At 33.9% G+C, this 21,400-nt stretch overlaps 1 protein-coding gene and 1 long non-coding RNA gene across 2 annotated transcripts; one reads left to right on the forward strand and one right to left on the reverse strand.

Moving 5' to 3' along the window:
* Nucleotides 1-839: 839 nt before the first annotated feature.
* Nucleotides 840-7,733, reverse strand: LOC120352760. Its single transcript, XR_005572095.1, has 2 exons — nucleotides 6,874-7,733; nucleotides 840-1,477 (listed from the first exon to the last, which is right to left on the reverse strand). It is a non-coding gene; the product is annotated as an uncharacterized LOC120352760 (long non-coding RNA).
* Nucleotides 7,734-10,422: 2,689 nt separating this feature from the next.
* Nucleotides 10,423-20,048, forward strand: LOC111043313. The gene is made up of 7 exons (XM_039434918.1): nucleotides 10,423-10,688; nucleotides 11,094-11,330; nucleotides 12,515-12,760; nucleotides 13,443-13,561; nucleotides 14,505-14,658; nucleotides 17,253-17,440; nucleotides 19,748-20,048. Exons 1-7 carry the CDS (start codon nucleotides 10,656-10,658, stop codon nucleotides 20,004-20,006), a joined length of 1,236 nt encoding a protein of 411 aa, XP_039290852.1. The 5' UTR covers nucleotides 10,423-10,655; the 3' UTR covers nucleotides 20,007-20,048.
* Nucleotides 20,049-21,400: the final 1,352 nt, after the last annotated feature.

Here is a 21,400-nt window from a genome sequence, read left to right on the forward strand (position 1 = left end):
GTTATGTTTTTGCTTTAAAATTTCAATATGCTAGAAAGGGCTAGGGTCCAGGTAGAATAATTATGCTTTTTGATATTTCAAAGGTGGAAAGATAGGTTAGGATTTTGCTTTGAAATTACAATATGCTGGAAGGGATTGGAGGTTTTTCAAATAGTTATGTTTATTGATGTATTAAATGTAGAAGGGGAGGTTCAGGGTTCGGTTTTTGTTTTGAAATGACAATATGCTGACTTAGTTATAGTGTTTTTTAACATCAGTTAAATAACAACTGTTATATTTTATTAATTATATTTTCCAAAAGTACTCTTTATCTTATTAAATAAAATGATAATATATTGATTATTATATTGGATTTAATGATGAATCATCATTGGATAATAATATCTTCATCAAATAGAATGACGATTGGCTCCAGTTACAGTGCTCGGTAACCATAATCACAAAGAACGTTACATTCAAAGAACTGGCTGAATGGAACGGGAAAAACCAGTTGCTAACGCATGCGCGATACGGTGCTGTCTGAGACAGAGAGTGGTTTGTACCGGTAGTGGGTAGTGGTATAGAGATGTGGCGTGCGTGGCGAGCATGACAGTGCTCTCCAGTAGAGCTGCCACCACCAGGTTTTTTGGGTCCTGGGCCCTGCTACTTTTATAGGATAATATTATTAAATAAATACGCAAATTCACCAAAACAATCTCACTCTATTGAAAAAATCCCATAACAAACATCTATACTCTCTCTCTCTCTCTAAACATATCCACTCCTCAATCACATTACTAAAAACTACATCTCACTATCTCAAGCACAACCTTCCTCTAGCGCGTCTCGGAACGTTCTCCCTCTAGTTTCGCCTCTACGCGGTCATCACTCTCTCAGCTCACCAGTTCAAAAGTCCAATTTGGTGGCCTGAGTGATGACTCCGCTATTCTAATAATTAATATCCTATGAGAGCGGGGTGTTTGAATTGTTACATCACCCCTCCGCATGAAAAAGATGTGGCATATACAATTACTGGCACATCTTTAAACTAAGTTGAAATCAAATAAAATTTAAATCTTGACAATATCGTTAAATATAGTTGATACATTTCCATATTCATTACATTTTAAAAATTTATATAATAAAATTCAAGGAGAGAGAGTATCATACTTATACATTTGAATGATGAATCTAGTCTAATTTTACAAACAATAAATTATTGGCACAGAGCAAAGCAGAGTCCATCTTAACACATTAGGCTACCATAAAGTTCTCCACATAAAGTTTTAAATTTCTAATCATTATAGTCCCCACCACACATTGGTCACTTTTGAACACCCAGCGATTTTGAAACTGTTGAGTTGACTCTTAGGCAGTGTCGTTGCCGAATGTTGTCTCCTGCATTATCTTCTCGAGGTGACCGCCTCCTTCAACTCGGATGGTGGTGTGCCTGTGGCTCTGTTGCTCTGGCCTCTCTGTCCGTTCGCAAAAGGCACTCCTGCGAGACAACACAAAAACTACGACCAGTATCAAGCTTATACTTATTGCACATATCACTAAATAAAGTAAGAAATGAGAATTTCCTAATACTAGACTTAGATTATTCTTGTGCTCAAACATTAATAGTTTTTCTAAACCAATGCTGATGTGACTATCAGCAAGACTCTCCCTTATTTCTTTCAACGTTTCGAAAGTTAAATTTTGTTTGATCAGTTTCTCTTTCTCGTGTTCTAGCATCATATTTGTGATTTTTGGTATATGTAAATGTGTTATGTTACGTTGGTATCTGAGATTGCCCTTTATTCTTGAAAATATTCGACCATTTTTCCCAAAAACGTCGCATTTTGCAATGTTTCTTATTATTCCTGATTGATATAAAATAACTTCAGAATTTTCTTGTTTGGGGAACGATAATTCACTTAATTCGAAACAATTTAAAACTATCTTATACGGCTCTGAAACGCTGTAAATCCAGTCATTTCCGTTTTGAATTAGAAATGGATTTGTTATGTTTTTTACCAGTATTCTAGGACATACGGTTACAGCAGATTCCGAAGACATAAACAAGGAAAATATACACCCATTAACGGTGTGATGCAATACAGTTATAGAATTTTGACATAAATAGAAGAAACTTTTCCTACAGAAATTCAGAGTATCAAGTGTAACTGATGCATAGTATTGTCTATCTTTGGATATGAAAACATATTCATGTTCGACTTTCCACTTGAGCCAGTGTTTCAGCTGCGGCTGATAAAGTGGAATCACATCGACTTTATAGGTTTCGAATTGTCTATCCATCGAACTCAAGGGAACTGTAACAAATAATCTTATCCCTGATGGGGTAGCAACAGCTTGTGCTGTACATAAATCATAGTACATAAAAAGATCTTCCTCATTTACAGGAATCACAAGTTTCAGATGAGGTGGTATAACATTCGAAATATTACCAAGTATATTTACAAAATCATGGGGAGCTAACAGTTTACTACTAACTCTTCCTGCACTTACTAATTCTAATGCTTGTCTAAATTCAATAACTCGAAGCTTTGCCTCGTCGATAGTTTGATCTAAATGTCGCAGCATAGTAGTGAACTTTAAAACGAAGAGAAACTGTGACATCATATCATCAGCAAGTTTGCTATCGTCTGAAGGTACAAATTCATTATGTGCAATTGACAATTTAGTCATTATCTCATTGATTGCCTTAGTATTTAAAATAAGTTTTGAGTTCATGTCCTTCATTAATGTTAGCTGTGTTTGCCTAGAGCTTAGCAAAATTCCATTAAGCTCTTTTAGTTCTTCAACTTTGGAATTTACATGGTCCAAATCATCAGTAGTAGGCGTTCCAAAGAGCCATTTAAGCATGTATCCCCAGCATTAACTAGTCCTCGTTTAGTTCTATCACTTTCTGGTAAGAGCTTGAACAAATCATTGACATCAGTTTCATATGACTTCAGACTACCGTACACCCTGTCGTATTCGAACTCAACATTTTCTACACAAACTTTTTTACTCATATTCTTAAAAACTAATAAATTATCGTACATATTTCCCATAATCGTAATTTCACTTTGCATTTCGGACATGTCAAAGTCTAACACAATCCTCCATTCGTTTTCAGAAATAATAGTATCTTGTAGTTTTCGAAAGCTATTCCTTGATCCATACTTTCGCATTTTGTAGTTTGGATGATCAAAAGTGTCCACACCAGAATATTTCCTGTAATATCAGTATCATAGGCTAGAGATAATCGTAGAATATGATAAAGACTAATTCTAAAATGTTACATCATAATAATTTTCAACTCCTAAATTAATTTTAAAATAAAATAATAGCATAAGGTATAAATATACTACAAGTTTTCATAGTTCCTTTGGTGTGAATTAAAGCAAGACATGAAAATTCTTCAATAATAGAATATTATGCATTTCGTTTTCATTCACAAAATTAGTGAATCAACATTCATTAGTTTCCCCATGGACATGTTTAGTTTTTCTTTCAACTTTTGAAAAGCGGTTTCACATTCTTCATTCCAGTCAAAATGTTGATTCTTTTTAGTTAATTTTGTAAGCGGTTTGGCGATTTCGGCGAATTTTGGAACATGTCTTCTGTAATAACTGCATAAGCCTACAAAACCACGGATTTCTTTTTCATTTTTAGGTCGAGGAAACTCTTTGATTGCTTCAATTTTCTTAGGACATGGCTTGATTCCATCCCTGTTGACTATGTGACCTAGAAAACTTATTTCTGGCTTAGCAATTTGACATTTTTCAATTGAACACTCAAATTGACTTCTCTAAATCTATCCAATACTTCGGCAATATCTTCAGTGTGCTGATCTATTGTAGGGCTAAATATTAAAATATCATCCATGTACGGTAAGCATGCTTTTCCTTTCAATCCTAACAAGGTAGAATCTACAAGTCTTTGAAACACTGCTGGTGAATTGATAAGTCCCATTGGCATTCTTGTATATTCATAATGTCCATCAGGAGTACTGAAAGCAGTTTTTTCTTGACTCTCAGGGTGCATTTTGATTTGGAAGAATCCAGAATTCATATCAAGTGCTGTGAAATATTTGCTACCTCCTAATGAATCTAATGTCTCGTGGATATTAGGTAAAGGCCATACTTCTGGAACTGTAATTTTGTTAATTTCTCTAAAATCAATACACATTCTGTATGTAATAACACCATCAGGACCTGGTTTTTTCGGAACAATAACAACTGGTGCTGACCAAGGTGATGAACTGGTCACAATGATTCCTTTGTCTAGCTGTTCCTGAATAAGTTTCTTCAAAACATCTCTCTGTGAATGTGGTACCCTGTACGGTCTTTTATTAATAGGGGGGTGATCACCAGTATTAATTTTGTGTTCTACTGTTGATGTGCAGCCTAAATTCTCAATTCCTTCAAGACTAAAAATGTCAATATATTTGCAAAGTATATTTCTCATCTTAATTCTCTCTTCATTATCCAAATGACTCAACTTTCCTTCTAATTTAGCTGCAAACTCCTCTGTTCTGTTTCTAGTTAGCTTCACTTCTTTATAGTTAGCATCGTGTTCATCATTGCTTGATTGAGACTCTTCAACATTACAAATTAATGTGTTCTTATATAATGTTAAATCTTCATTGGTTACATTTGTTACTTTAGTCCAACACATACCATTCATTACTTTAGAAAGACTTCGAGCTATTAAAATTCCATGAACTTTGACTGTTACAGGCTCTGTTATTATTACTTGTTTTCTAATTCATTTTTCAATTCTTTATTGTTTTTTCCCAATTTGATTTGTACTATTCTCTCCGACCTAGCAGGTATTGTGAGATTGGTTCTACAATACGCATTAACATGAACTGTCGATTCTGAGGGTAATTTTGAAGTTATCGGTTTTGATTGGATATAATTTTCTTCTATCTTTGAATTTGTAAAATCTGTTTGAGTACTTCCTTCACTTTTCATACTTATAGTTTTTGATTGAGTATTTTCTTCTTCAACCTTCATATAGCCACTCTTTTTGTAATCTTCATTGGAACTGTTTCTTTCATAAAGTCGCGCAACTTGCCTTCCCTCCATAAATAATATACTACGATCAAGGTCTATGACTGACTTTTTAATTTTGAGAACATCATATCCCAGTATTGCAATATAGGTGTCTGGTAAGTCAACTACTATTAAGTCGCATTTTACCTCCATCCCATTCAGTTTTATAACTTGCCTCACTGTCCCATGCACTCGCATAAGGGCTCCAGCGATGCCTCTAATTAGGATGTTGCTTGGAGTGATTGTGCCAGTTACGATTTGTCTTGTGATAAGGGATACTTGTGCTCCCGTATCAACTACAATCTTTCCTTCCACTCCTCCAATACTACCATCCACAACTAGTTCTTCGGCACTATTTTGGCATAATGTAGTTACAATTTTGGGCTTACTTCGTCTCGCCTGTCCAGACCTATTACAAAACTGATCTGAATTTACTAATGTTTGGGGTTCCCAACGGCGGTCTTGAGCTCCCCGTTGTCGTTTAACAACTTCTCTTGATCTTTTCGGTTGTCATTTATCTTTTTCCCACTTCCCCAACAATTATGTGCAAGATGTCCTCGCTTGTTGCAATTGTTACAAATTTTATCTGCGGAATATTGTTTCATTCTACATTCAGTTTCTAGATGACCCTTTTTCTTACAAAAGTTACAAACTCTAATGCCCACTTGTTGGGTGTCAGTGTGTACAACTCTCTTCCTACAATGTCTAGCGATGTGTCCAATCTTCCCACAGTTATAACAATTTTTTTGAGTTATTGTGCTAAATACTTTTCTAGATGGCTCCTGTTCATTTTGGAAGGGTTTTCTATCTAGGTTGGAAATCGCTATGGCTGTTGTTACTGCTTCTTTAAAGGATGTTGGGAATTTGATTCGAGTTTGTTTCCCTATTTCGCCAAGTAATCCTCTTAGGAATGACTCCATGGCTCTCCTATCAGCTTCTTCCCTTAGTATTTTATTAGCTTCATCACTTGCTGTTACTCTAATCGTCTTCCTACTAATGTTCATGACTCGGTCTGCATATTTTTCAATTGACTCTCCTTTATTTTGTTGGATTGATGCCAATTGCTCATAGTAATAGCGACTCGGTAGGCTATCACCAAAACGCTCAACCAAAGCTGCTCTAATTTCAGCTGCAGATTTTGCATTCCTACACCTATCATCTGACTTGAAAAACAATAATGCACTTCCGGTAAGTTTTAATCTGATAATTTGTGTCTTTTGAAATTCTGACCAGCCACACAAGTGAGAGATTCCATCAACAGTGTCAAGAAAAGAATGGATTTGATCTGACTGCTCTCCATCGAATGTTGGAATACTGCTAACTAGATCGAAATTTGGTTTGACATTTTGCTCAGGGGGTGTAACAAGTTCTACATCTACTAAATTTGTATCGGTTCTATTTAGGTCTCTGTTAACAGTTTCGTTTAGTGTGATACTAAGTTGATTTAATCTAGCTGATAGCGCTTCAAAAGCAGCTTGAACTTCTACTTCCTGCCCTTCAAAATTAACTCTCTCAGCCATTTTAAATTTTTATAATTAACCTTTCATTTGCATAAATAAATAACTCTCATAAAACAATAAATTTAATCTATCAGCTTTGTGTGACCTAGATAATTTCCTGAAATCTTTTCATCTTAAATTATTTTATAATAAACAATATTGATATCTGACCTGATCGATTCAGCATAAATGAACATTAATAATTTGATATGAGCTCTAAATAAACGAATGTAGACCTATCATAAAATGAATTCATTGGGAAGTCTATCTCCAACATAACAATTCTATAATATTTCTAATATTCTAATAATATTTTCAATATAGAAAGAGCTGTATAAATTGCTCACCAAATTTAATTGATGTCTTCATCTCCATTGTAGAATGCCGCAAACGTTGCCCCAGTAGTAGATCCATGTTATTACAGTTGTCATCCGCCGAACAGCTGGTAGAATGACAGCGACAGTCTCTATGGAGTCGTGTAGCCTGAAGAGCGATGAACCTGGTGACGTATTCGCCAACACCCAAAAGTTGGAGGAAGCCCACGTCACACCTCTGCCAATCCCCACCTCAACGTTTCGCTGGTTCGCTGCCCGCGTTCTGCTGACTCAGGACACTTCCGCTTTCCAGAGTTCAACAATCGCGCTCGGTTTCATATTTCATCCGAATAATTTTCGAACTCACTGTTCAACAGTCTTTAAAATTGAATTTAATAATTTTTTTAGCTGCATCATTTTTGAGACGTCAACGTTATTTAGAAATATTACTGCACGGATTTGATATATTGAACTATGAATTGAAGAAATTTCACCTTTTGTCCGAATTCATGTAGAAATAAATTTATACTGATCATTATTTGGTAGTTAATAAAGTTCTCTTCATCTTCACAAACTAACGAAATACATAATACACATAATCAAGAGTTCAACACAATCACGTACACACATTCAAAAACGAATTAAAATTTAGTAACACTTAACAATGAACTTTGAAACTATCACGGCACCAATTATATTATCTTTCGGAGACAATTTTTACTGTTCTTTCACGGTTGAAATACTTTTAAAAAGTTTTCAGAGTTCGGATCCCACCGCCAAGTCACCACTTGTGGCGTGCGTGGCGAGCATGACAGTGCTCTCCAGTAGAGCTGCCACCACCAGGTTTTTTGGGTCCTGGGCCCTGCTACTTTTATAGGATAATATTATTAAATAAATACACAAAAAACAAAAACATACATTAGGCATGTTTAGCAAGACAACATTTCCGACAAATCATCACTCATATAATATTCACTAACACTGTAGTACGCCTTGCTTTTCATTCATTCTACAGATATGTCTAAACCACTCAAGTCTGCGCCTTCATAAAAGATTCCATCTATGAATATTATTCTCCCTCTTCTTCACCTGGACCATATATGTAGAGTTTCTCTACAAAAGTGACTATCTCCAAAAACGTAATTTCTCAGGAGAAGCAAAAAACGATTACTATATCAACTTGGTATTAGAGTTTCAGCATAGAATCAGCTATTTTTCACAATCATTATTCTGTACTCTATATTATGTGCTTGCCTGCACAAAACTGAAAACTGATCAAGCAAAATAATGAATAAAGATGTATAAAATTAATAAAATGCATCCCTTGAAGCTTCCATCAGCTGTACCTATATGGCATGCGGTGCTTATGGTGTCTTTCTGGTTGAAAATAAGATTCATTATTATGTATCATATTTCTTCAATTATATAATGTTCAATGAAATTACTTAAACTATGTCTTCATTTTATAAATATTAATAGCAGTTGATGACAAATATTAGCTAGGTACTTAAAAGATTACACTGTTTTAAGATGGTACTTTAAAAAGTTTTTGTATGAAATCCATTATTTCTCAATTCGAATTCTTTGAGAATATTATTCACTCTCAACTTCTGCTTGTTCCACAGCCTGACTTGTAGGGAACTGATTTTATCAAGAAAAGAAAAACAGACTGGAAGAATAGTTGGTTTATTTAAAATTCTACAAGAACTTAAACTGGATACTGAATTGAAATATACCAATATTTTGAAACTTATAAGCTGGAAACAACATACCGCTTTTTTATATAAATGAAAGCATTATGATATTATGACTAAGTTATATAGTTGACGTGGACATTCATTTTCTTCACTATAAAAAAATTCTTCACTTTTGGTTTCCATCTGCTTTGTCACTTTTTTATAATATAAAAATATGATGACTACCGGTACCGTATTTACAATAAATGAATTTGTCATAGTGAGTGAACGAGTTTTTTTATTGTGAAAATGGACTGCTAGTCGTAATATTTTATATTATAAAAGGGTTATATAAAAATACTGGTATCAATACTGGCAGAAACAGCGGAGAAAATAATATAAAATTTAGTCAACTGTACTGGAAATAGTACGTTTTGTCAGAAATCAAGCTATCCGAGATTAACTTAATAATGGAAAAAGTCATGTTTGTCATATACAGGATCGAACAAGGAAAAAGTACGTTTTGTTGAGAATCATTCAGTTTTTCTAGAAGGAAATAGTAATTTTTGTAAAAAATCGCTATTTTAAACATTACTTTTCATATGGAAATCGTCAGTTTTGTGAGAAAATTTATTACTGGAGCTCTGAGAACAACACCAGTTCTCTGGCTACCTGTTCTTAGTGGGATACCACCGCCCAATCTGCGCAGATGTCAGGCCCTCCTGCGACTGCACAACAGGATATGCTCCAGCCAGCAGCTTCCAATTCATGAGGATATCCCAGACCTGAACATGAGGAACCTCAAATCCAGAAAGCCAACAATAAAGCTGACAGAGCGCCTCAAGAGTGAGAACTTTTGTTTGATGGAGAGATGGAGAGAGAAGGCACCCCCTATAATTCCAGATGCTCTCAGACAGTGCACCAGGCCACCAGGATTTGACCTTCCTCGACACGCATGGGTCACATTAAACCGAATCCGAACATTGCACGGTAGATGCAAAGCATCTCTTTTCAAATGGGGCTTTATAGACTCTCCAGGATGCGATTGTGGAGCTCCATTGCAGACAATGAAACATATTGTCTATGAATGTGACAGACGTGCCTACCTGGGTGACAGTAATGACTTTACTGTGGCAAGCCCTCAGGCGATCCAGTACATTTTAAATTTGGACTTGCACTTTTAATCAGTGCGAAATTACACGGACTTACGAATAAGGAAATGCCATACGCTATATATATATATATATATATATATATATATATATATATATATATATATATATGTGAGGAACTATTAGCAAATTCGGATTCGCCGTTAAAAAATCTATAGATCTGAATGTATAACTCAAAAACGATAATTTTGGAGATAGTAACTTTTGTAGAGAAACTCTACATATATTTTTAAGAATTTTTCATTCAAAAACTTCAAGATGAGGTTTGTCTTCTTTTTTCAACCGCCAAGATTCAAAGCTAAACATAACATCTCAACATCTATTATTATGCATTAAATGTCAATTTATCAGATGGAGCTGAATATATGAGACATGATATTTCTATTAAAATTCTACAATACTTCTAAATTGATCAGTATTAATTCAAATTATTCAATTTAAATTCAGGCTATAGATTCAGGACAATTTAAAGCGAAAAAAGGTATTATAGAAATAATATTCTCTGATAAGACAATCTTGGTACTTATGTACCTTGGGTATGTTTTCCACTGAGCAATATATTCATAATGCTTTTCATCGATAACTAACTCATAGTTATATTTAGCTAAAGGCGATCCCACTCAGCAGCAGAAATAGACATAGGAAAAAATAAAACTTTTGCATGCGGATATATGCAGATAGACGGACGTAGGCTACAGTATATGTGCGTTGCAACATTCGAACACCTGGGAGAGTTGTTGCAGTGTGAACTGGCTCTAAATTCAAAGTGTGCTTTTAAAGCACAAGAAATTGGAGTTTTTAAAATTAATACTTTGTATATGATGCACATGTTTATGCTGTCATGTGAATAAAAACAACCAAATCACTTGGTAACGAAAGAAAAAACAAACAAAACTTTAGAACAGTTTTACTAATATTAATGAAAATGTAAAATTTTAAGTCTTTTTTGCATAATCAAATCTAAGAGATGTCAACTACAATAGAAAATTTACCAATGGAGGTAGGAAGTATATTGATCAACCTTCATCTTATATTAATCTCATGTCGCTTTCAACCTCAACTTGCAACCTAATTCATCGATAGAGTTTGTTATTTTATCAAATCTGATAACAACCAATGTTTATGAAGAAGAATAACAGAAAATGAAAAAATCTTGAATTAAATGTGACAATGAATCCTATTTTTCAACAATGAATGTCCACATTATTTGACTCAAAAATTAATTTAAACACAACTCTATGTAGTCCTTACATCAAATGTTGTTGAAATTATATTTTTTGCTGACAAATAAATATAAATTTTCATTTGAATCAAACTCAGTTTATTTTTAATAGTAATAGTATTGATAAAAAACTTATAAATTTCTGTACGGTATATGAAAATATTGTGCATTTGGTTTTTTCAGGTTTTGGAGCAAATATTAGGCAATTTGGACTTACAAGAGCTTAGTGAAGTAATCTGGAAAGTCGAGGACAGATGGTTCCAGGCAGTTCACAACATAATTTGCAGAGGATTCTGCGATTTTGGTCCGGGATTAATGCAAAAGCTGGAAGATGTGAAATACAAACTCCTACACGCTCAATCTGATACAAGATTTGAGGATCATGAATTAGTATTGGTAGCTGAGTATTCTTTTCTGCAGGTACGGTAATTTGAAAAGTGAGATATTTCAATAGAGAAAAATGCGGTGCCATATCTCTAAGAAATATAGTTGATTAAATGATTGATTGGTTGTCTTTATAAAGAGTGGGACTTCATAACATTATCCTTTTAAGCTGCGTTTACATCAAAGCTATTATCAAAATGTTTATTATAGATTCTATTAGATTGAACGGAACTTGACAAACACATAATGTTCATCATGTGAAAATAGTTTTGAGCTTATCCCTTGTGGCCACTACTGCTCAATAGTTTGACTATATTAATCAAAGTTTATCATTGAATGAAATTGAAAGAATAACTTTTGTATTTGATGAAGCTTGAGTCTACTCTACTCTACCACTCAAACATAAAGGAAAGGTATTGTTCATTAGGGAAGATTGTTTATTTTTACTATTCCACTGTTATGCAAATATATTTTCATTGTAGTCCCTTCTGCTTGAAAAATGGAAAATAATTATATTGATAAAATATTTTCTATTTTTCAGTACAAATATTGTATCACTACATTTAACCCTGGAAATATTTTATCATTATTCATTCAATTTATTTATACGTGCTTATCTTTTTGGGAGTGGATTTTTAATGCTAACATGAGCCTTCAACGAAACAGTCAAACATATTTTTTATAATTTTCTGCTTGATGTGAGTTAGGGTCAAAACATTGGGGCGGCGAAGGTGGTGGGTGGTGCAAAAGGTTGATGAAACTGCTGGAAAGTAATGCACGTGTATTTAAATGTGTCAAAACATGGTGGAAGGTCAAAGGTTTAGTAGAGCAGACATTTAGATACATGCATTATTTTCCAACTCTCAGTTACCGGCACCTAATATTGTAACAAACATAAATGAAGAAGTCTATCTAATCTAAAATTCACCTACTCCAGTACCCTACCTTCGCCGCTCCACTATGCTTTGTTAATGTTTTGATCCTAAGAAAGCTTCTTCAATAACGTACTCATTCCAAATAGGAGGAAAAGTTAATGAATATTTCAGTGGAATAAAATATCAGTGGACTAAAGTAGATAACTATCTTGTAAAAAAATATATTGAAAATTTATTGAAAAAGAAAAAAGAAAGAAGAATTCAATATTAGATAAAGAAATCAATACAATTTCAATACTAAATACAATTTCAAATATATATTTATTAGTATATAATTTTTCCTAGATTTTGAACTCTGAATACAAAGTAATCTACTCAATATTCTGGGACCACAGCATGAACAGTAATAATACAGAACTGATTTGCGAAGCAGGCGTTTGTCTAAAAGAATTCAAAAAATTGTTGGATGGTTCCACGTTGGGTTTATGGAATTGGAGAGCGGAAAATATAACCACTGCACTGGACGATCTGAGAAACATGAACTCCAAATTTATTCACCATTTCTTCTGTCATATTTGGAATCCAAAAGAGGTTTGTAGCTGATATCCATCATTGATTAACACGTCTAATTTATTTAAAACTTATTATTGTAATACTGTAAGAGCTCAACAGCTAACAGTAGCGGAGTTCCATTTAAAGAAAGAGATAGTGAGATCTATTTATTATAAGATGTCATGAAGTATAAATCAAAAGTTAATTTAGCAACTAATAATTTATGTTTATGGAGTTGCACAAATAGTGAGACGTTTCTTGATTAATTAAATACAAAATAGAGTAGAACAATAAACGTAACAAGCATCTGGAAACACAACTACTATAAAAACAGATCTAAAGACACCCAACAATTCATCATTTAAGATGAACTATGAGCACTGGGGATTTTCAGTTGAATTGGTACAAAATATTAGAATTACCATCATCCATACATTAAGTAAAAACGATGTATTTTTCAATGGGTATAACGATCAACCCCTTAATTACAATTGGCTTTAAAATAATGAGATTTTTTCAGATAATTTAAGATAATATAAAACAATGAGATTTGTTCAATTCATACGGTACATTTTTATTGAAGAATAAAATGGACGGAGAGTATAACGATCAACCCCTTAATAATTTGAATTGACTTACAGATGACATTTTTCAATTATTTTTAAATTTACAATAAATAGATTTGTTCAATTAAGTTATATAATACATATTTATATTGAAGGAAAAAATCGGACCATTGCTGCTTGGAATTTTTGATTGCTCGTTGAATTCAAACTATTTTATTCGAATTTCCCATGATGAGAATCAAGTGATCAGAGATGCGCCATGTCATATTTGCGGGTATGTTGATGACGTAGTAAAGCAATTATTGTATTCAATAGTTACAATTATTTTACTCATATTTGGTACCTATCAATTTGGCCAGTTACTTTGGCTCTAAAGTATTAAGGCCCGCCGCAAAGTAGACCCACGCTAATCCACGAAAAGCAACCCACGCCGTGGGATGTTTTGTAGACCATTGCTATAGAATTATTCATAATCAATCAGCTGACAAGTGGATTATTCGTTACATGTATTACACAGATTTCTGGAGAAGCTTAGCAATGGTTTACAAAACATCCCACGGCGTGGGTTGCTTTTCGTGGATTAGCGTGGTTCTACTTTGCGGCGGGCCTAAGTCTGGTGCTAATTCTTATCAATTTGAGTAGAAATAAAAAATTGTGAAATTCACACCATGAATAGAGATATTGCGATATTTTTCCATATTAAGGGACAGTCTCTCTTTCTTTCCACCTTAATAAAAAAATGTTCTATATAAATTTTTCTGCTTTCCTATAGATTTATATAATTCAAATCAATTTTTACAACTTAAATAAATTTGTATCCTTCCCCATCAGGGGAAACATGGAAGTGTTCTCCTTCACGTTATACAATTTATAGAAACAGTTACGAAGGAAAAGAAAACTATTTTCATTTAATGAACAGTTCTCGATTAAGGATGGAAGTAAAGCCCATGAATGTCAGTCTGGGAATGTGACTAGAGATTTTCTAATGGAAACTACACAATATTGAAAATAATAAAAGTTTAGTATTGTAATTAATTGAACTACAAATAATGTCCTAGGTAATGGAGCTGCTTAACTTATTGCAGCTTATCTACAACCAGATTTTCAAAAGTAATTTGTAGTCACGTTGAAAATGGTTGCAGGTAAGCACAGTTTGTACTGAGGACAACAATATTTTATTTAGTCCCATGTGTTTCAATTTTATGAATCTCTTCCAGCCATTATGAAATTCAAGACTCTGGTAATACATTAAGAAATTTATCTCCAGATCTATGGAGGAGAGCCAAAACTAGAAATATACGAATTTTGATCTGCAATCTATGTGATACCATCAGATGGGGCAACTTATTCTACATGCTAAGGTTGAGATGGGTAAGTTCTCTATAATTGAAATTTTTTAAAAATAAATGTTAATTTCAACCAGTATATAATTATAAAATAAATTGAGTAGCTTATAGGATAATACCAGTATATCCAACTTATATTGCATATTTTTTGTTAGAAAATCATCCAAGCTTTATTTTCTGATAATATTTGAAGAACTTAGCAAATCGAGATTAAATCACTTCAGCGTGAAATGAGAATAATTATATTATACCAAAATTCTCGAAAATAAATAAAATCGAACACAAAGGTTTTGCTGTATTGTGAAGAAAGCACAAATTCAAAAAATATACCCTTAACTTTGTTAATACTGTAGTCGGGATTCACAGTTGAAAAAACACTATTATATATATGGATACTATAGACAGAGGAAGCACTATTTTATATAGTTGAGAAAATTAATCAAAACATCTCAATTCAATTAATGATAAAGCTGGCCTCGTGAACAACAGTGACAGTGGTGGAGTGAAAATATAATAATATATTATAAAAAATTCTCCTAAATTTGGGAGAGAAATAATACAGGGTATTCTCAGTATTACTCTCCCGATCTGAGCTTCATTGTAAAAAAAGAAAGAAAGAAAAAATATATAATTATTATAAGTTTTAATGGCTAAGTGGGAATTATATTTCCAATGTTCACTTTTACTGTTGTGTGTGAATTCAGCCTTAGGTGGCTCTGTTAAATCTGAATAAATTTTTAATAATAATTCTTCTCTAAGACATCAAAATTTGTGTTACTTCTAAGGCGAGCATGGATAATGCGCTGGCTGGTAGGAGACGCGAGAAATTAATGGATTATTTGAATCAATTTATGAGCAATTCAATCGACCAGAAAATTGAATCCGAGCAAGGATCAGTTATCATGAATTTCGTTTTTTCATAAGAAATCTTCAGTCCGACTTTTCCTGCTATTTCTCCCAAAGATGTTATTTGTTGCCGTGCTTCTGCTACTCCATTTGCAAGGAAAACCAAATCATCTGCAAAACCCAAGCAGTTAAGTTTGATGTTGCCTTTATGATAGCCAATTTGTATGGTTTCAGGATTAATTTCTCTCCATTTCCTAATGATGAATTCTAGAGCACAGTTAAAGAGTATTGGAGAGAGCCCATCGCCCTGTCTCAAGCCGGTTTTTATCTCAAATGCCTCAGACAGTTCTCCTCTGAACTTTATTTTTGATTTTGTATCTGTTAAAGATAATTCAATCATTTTGATCAACTTCGGGTTGAGACCCAAATGCCTTAAAATTTCCAGTAAAGATGGCCTATGGATGCTGTCATACGCTTTTTTGAAATCAATAAAAGAGAGTACTAGTTGTTTGCCTCGTTTCTTGTAATATTGCATGATTAATTTTAGCGTTAATATTTGGTCAGCGCAACTTCGCCACGGTCGGAAACCCCCCTGGTATTCTCCCAATTCTAGATCCAGCTGATCTTTAATTCTGTTGTAAATTATTCGCGACAGTATCTTATATGTGCAATCTAGAAGCGAAATTCCCCTGTAGTTATCAGGATTGCTTCTGTCGCCTTTTTTGTGCAGTGGGTGAATAATCGCAGTTGTCCAGTGTTCTTCCAATCTTTCAGTTTCCCAAATTTTGATTAAATGGTGATGCAATTCGTTTATTGTCTGAGCTGAGGCATTCTTCCAAATCTCTGCAGTCAATGTGTCTTCACCACTGGCTTTGTAATTCTTCAGTTCTGACATTGCTCTGATGAGTTCTTCCCGTGTAGGTGGATCTATTTGCGATTGCATTGATTTTATTGGAATATTTATATCAATTTCAAGAGTCGAGATCGGATCATCGCAGTTCAGAAGAGATCTGAAGGTAGTAGCAAGGATCTCTACATTTTCCCTGTCACTGTGTGCAAGTTTTCCCTCAGAATTTTTTAGTAAAGGGTATTTGGTTCGAATTTAGAGATTGACTGTTTGAAATTTAGGAAATAATCCCGGCTGTTGGCTTTTTGACTATTTTCTTCTATTTTATCTATTCTCTCTATTCTCTCTATTTCAAACTGTCTTTTGGTTTTTCGGAAATTTTTGTGACTTGTTTGCGAATATCCACGAAATTTTTGTATGATTCATCTGTTTTCTTGCTTTGGTGCTCAAGCCAAGACTTGTGTCGATTTTCAAATGCTTTGTCACATTCTTCATTCCACCAAAGATATATATCCATATATCCATATATATTATATGGATACTATAGATAGAGGCACTATTTTATATAGTTGAGAAAATAATTAAAAACATCTCATTCAATTAATGATAAAGCTGGCCTCGTGAACAACAGTGACAGTGGTGGAGTGAAAATATAATAATATATTATAAAAAATTCTCCTAAATTTGGGAGAGAAATAATACAGGGTATTCTCAGTATTACTCTCCCGATCTGAGCTTCATTGTAAAAAAAGAAAGAAAGAAAAAATATATAATTATTATAAGTTTTAATGGCTAAGTGGGAATTATATTTCCAATGTTCACTTTTACTGTTGTGTGTGAATTCAGCCTTAGGTGGCTCTGTAAATCTGAATAAATTTTTAATAATAATTCTTCTCTAAGACATCAAAATTTGTGTTACTTCTAAGGCGAGCATGGATAATGCGCTGGCTGGTAGGAGACGCGAGAAATTAATGGATTATTTGAATCAATTTATGAGCAATTCAATCGACCAGAAAATTGAATCCGAGCAAGGATCAGATGGAAAGACCAAGGTGATCAAAATTTTAGAGAAAAATCCAGCAGCTAATTCACAGGCATCGCGACAAGGTCTAAGGTTAGAGAATGAATTTGATTGTTCTGTGAATATATATAGAGGGGTCCAAAAAACTAAACTAATAATTGACAGTGAAGAAAAACATAACGTACAGCTATATGAATCTTACATGGTATTGTAGTTGGGTGTTCTGTCAACAGGTAATGTGGCATGAATAGTCTGCCTGCAAACTGTAAGGCCGTTTCAGACCGCAGTAGTCTAAACTTGAAGGCCGTTTTAGACTACCGTACACTATAATAATTTCGCAAGGTGCGATTCCTTACCGATGACTATAGTTTGTATAAAATAGGTTGAGACTAGGTACACCATCTGGAAAAATCTGGTGTGGTACACTCACACAACTTTCCTTGCTCATTGATCTATAAGCCTCATTCTTAAACGAGGATAATTTAGGGGAATAACATTATGCCGATTGGCGGCTGAATAATAAAAACTACGATTATACTATTGTTATTGTTTTCAGAGTACATTTTCCTTTGTTTGAATTATGAAATTTGAGGATTTTTTAAAACTTGTCAAAACAGTTGTTCTACAAATAAAATATCGACATGTGTTCTTTTGAATAAACTGCTCTACCTACCTACCTCACGCACGAGAAGGAGGTTACAAAGTAAATTTCTCAGGGATGGGGTGGACCCCCTGTTAGTTTCTCAGGAAGGAGACTAATGCCAGTTAATAGAGCTGATATATAACTATACAGGGTATGAATTTGAAAAAAAAAATCGGTCGTCATTTTTGAGAAAATCATGATAGAAATTTAACAAAATTCATTCTTCTCAGGAATATTACGGAGCTCCTGCAATTTTTCCAGAAATGAGACTCATGTCAGTTGATAGGGCTTATAAATAGCTATCTAGGGTATAAATTTGAAGAAAATCGTTAAAGCCGTTTTCGATAAAACTGTAAAAAACATGGTTTTTTAGCAAATATCCGCCATTTTGAATTGAATTTCATTGAATTTAAGGAAAGGAAAGTAAAAATAGCAGCGTTGTCAAAAATTGCAACTTTATAAAATTTCTAATTTTACCACAGAAGACAGAATTGTACGGCATGTAGAATATCATCCCCGATATTCCAGTAGTGCTAAAAATATTACTAAAATGCAATTTCTTCCGAGGAAATTGGAAACATCGCGAAAATATGTTTTTCTATAACTGCGCGTAAAGAAAGAATTTACACACTCAATTCTCCTCGTAAAACAGCTTATTTCTGAGGAGAATCTACTTTTTCGCTCGAACCATCCGCGCATGCGCAGTAGATTTACTTTATGCTCTCAAATCATTCGCGCATGCGCAGAAGAGTTTCTTTACGCTCCCTAATCAGCTGATTGTAAGCAGCTCGCCAAAAAGTCAGATCTTAACCTAAAACGTCGGTAAGTAACTCCGTCGATATAAGTAATTTAACAGGTTTGGGCAGTTGTAGAAAAAATTTGTATGTAATTCGCGCGTAATGCTTCTTTATCGCTCTTGCAAAATTATCACGCTCCGCTTCGCGTCGCGTGATAACTGTTTTGCGCGAGCGACAAAGTCGCGCGCATTACGCTCTTAATACATAAATAGCAATTTTCGTTTGTTCTTTACTTCTCTCACAATAATTTATTATTATGGGATATGATAATAAGTAAAAATTTATTACAAAATAATGGGGAAGAATGTCTCCTTTCTACTAATATTCAGATCATTTTCATCCGACCTATAGTATGTTATTTTTTGATCAATTATTATGTCCGTCAATGTCAAGACAATCGTCTCTAGTATGGCTCAAGCCGAGCGGCTTGGGTCGTCGCTAAGGAATTGCACCAGCTTCTTTGGGTAATGTAGCACGTATCTCAGCATATTAACACGAAATCTACATAGAATTCACACCAAAATCTATTGTTCATTCTTTTTTTATTTGATCACACTTTGAGCTGCGGTCAAGTGTCATTGTTCAGTTCAGAGCGCATGCGCTGCCCAATATAGGACTACAGAGTGACAAATACATAGGAAAATGTAGCATTGGCATCAATGTAGTATCATAAGCATTTATATTAAAATTAAATTAATGAATTTATAGTCAAAATTTATAAATAATCATTCTGTTTTTGTATACGAATACGTTTAAACTTCTGACTGGAATATCGTAGGTCTTTTTGACATTTTGTTGATTGAATGGATGACATGGATGATTGATAAAATAGGATATGCGGTACTGTATTTAAGGTATTAATACCTTCATTACGAACTAATGGTAAAGGTATTAAAGAAACTACATTACTTTACTCGATGTAAAAATATTAGAGAATTGTGTGAATTGTTTGAATTGTAGGTGTGAGTTCCAGTTATGGTGTACTCTACCGCAAGCACCAACATGCTACCTAGGCCGTCAATACTGTCTGTCGTCTGACAGCCTCCCTGACAGTGAAGAGAGTACGACCTGTACAAGACCTTACCATTTCAAAATGGAACTCAAGTCATGCTTAACGACCATTGATTCGTCAACTATCGAAAATACAATAATTTGGCTGGAAGAGACTGCGTTCAACATAACTATCAACCAACGTCGAGAAACTGTAACAACCACATAAAATGTTCAAGTAAAAATTAAATTGTGATCAATAGATATCTGATATTGGTTTGTTTTTATTTCCATAATGAAATACGTGTAGGAATAAAGATTTGAGTAACTGTCTTACCAAACTGGTAGGATAAGTGCAATCTGTTAAGGTTCTATAAAGATGATAACATCAACTTATGTCTATTACATATAAACAAACCTTATTTGAAAATGAAGACTGATTGAAATATACATACTTATGTGATTCTAAGAAAATTACTAATTGAAGCCAACTCATCAATTTCAATAGAAATATCTGATAAACACGTAATGCAAATAATAAAGATACAGAAATTGAAATAAATGAAGAATTTGAATATAATTCTTATAAGAAATCGACAATATTATTAGGCTAATTACCATGGGGAAATAATTATGGGGAGGTTGCAAACCATTAAAATTATTTCTAAAAGATTTCTTAATGTAGGTAGGTAAAATTTGAAATTCAAATAAACTCACAAGCAGAAGACTTCTGCTACTGAAAATATTGACAACTTGATGAACAGCTAGAAGGAAATTCGATGAGAAGGAAAGATAATAATTTTTGGATAGTAGCTCTCATTGAATTTGGAATTTTGTTTGATAATTATTATCAAACTGCTCATGGCACACCTTCAATTAGCTTTGATAAACTATAAAATTTCGAATATTTTGTCAAAAAAACTTCATATACCTATTAGCATTTGAACTATAATGTAATACCTCCTTTGATCCCATCTGTAAACTCACATTTTAATTTCAACATAATCTCAAACAAGCACTGACAAAGACTTAGTTGCATCAGTACTGAAACCGAGAACCATTCTCATTAGATATACAGAGTGGATAAACATAGCACAGTATAACTCAGCACATACAGTCAGAGAAAACTTTTTTTATTTTCTCTGATATAGTATAATATCAAGCATATATTTTCCTGAGTACGATACCTAATGACATACCTATCCCATAAAGCGGGCCATTCACTATCCAACTTGAGGTCCATCAATTCGACGTCGGAACGTGAATGGGATTGTTGTGGGCGGAGCAAATGCTGTCGGAAGTCTTGTGAACTGTTCAACTCACGGTATATAGAAGGAGATCTAGAAGGTACCTATATGTTCTTCTATATTCCGTGGTTCAACTGACTTCTCCGACCTCGCAAGGTCAGCCGCCTAGACATGTTCGATTTGGGAAGTTAGTGGGTATTTTTGACTAACCAGCCGGAGCGTGAGTGGTGAAAGATCCAACGTGGTTTGACCAAATTGTTGGATAGTGAATGGCCTGCTTATTCACAGAGAAGAAGAAAGATTCCTTCTACTTTGTGTCCGCTTTACAAGTAGGGGCACAAGAAAGATTTCAGAGTGGACAAGATCAAGGACAACA

Source organism: Nilaparvata lugens, chromosome 8 (genome assembly GCF_014356525.2).
Source record: "Nilaparvata lugens isolate BPH chromosome 8, ASM1435652v1, whole genome shotgun sequence".
NCBI lineage: Eukaryota > Metazoa > Arthropoda > Insecta > Hemiptera > Delphacidae > Nilaparvata > Nilaparvata lugens.

Coding starts and splice junctions, on each gene's coding strand:
- LOC111043313 (XM_039434918.1), top strand. CDS start 10,656: ATGTCAACTACAATAGAAAATTTACCAATGGAG. Junction 12,761..13,442: donor ATATTTGGAATCCAAAAGAG/GTTTGTAGCTGA, acceptor TTTATATTGAAG/GAAAAAATCGGACCATTGCT. Junction 13,562..14,504: donor GCGCCATGTCATATTTGCGG/GTATGTTGATGA, acceptor AATCTCTTCCAG/CCATTATGAAATTCAAGACT.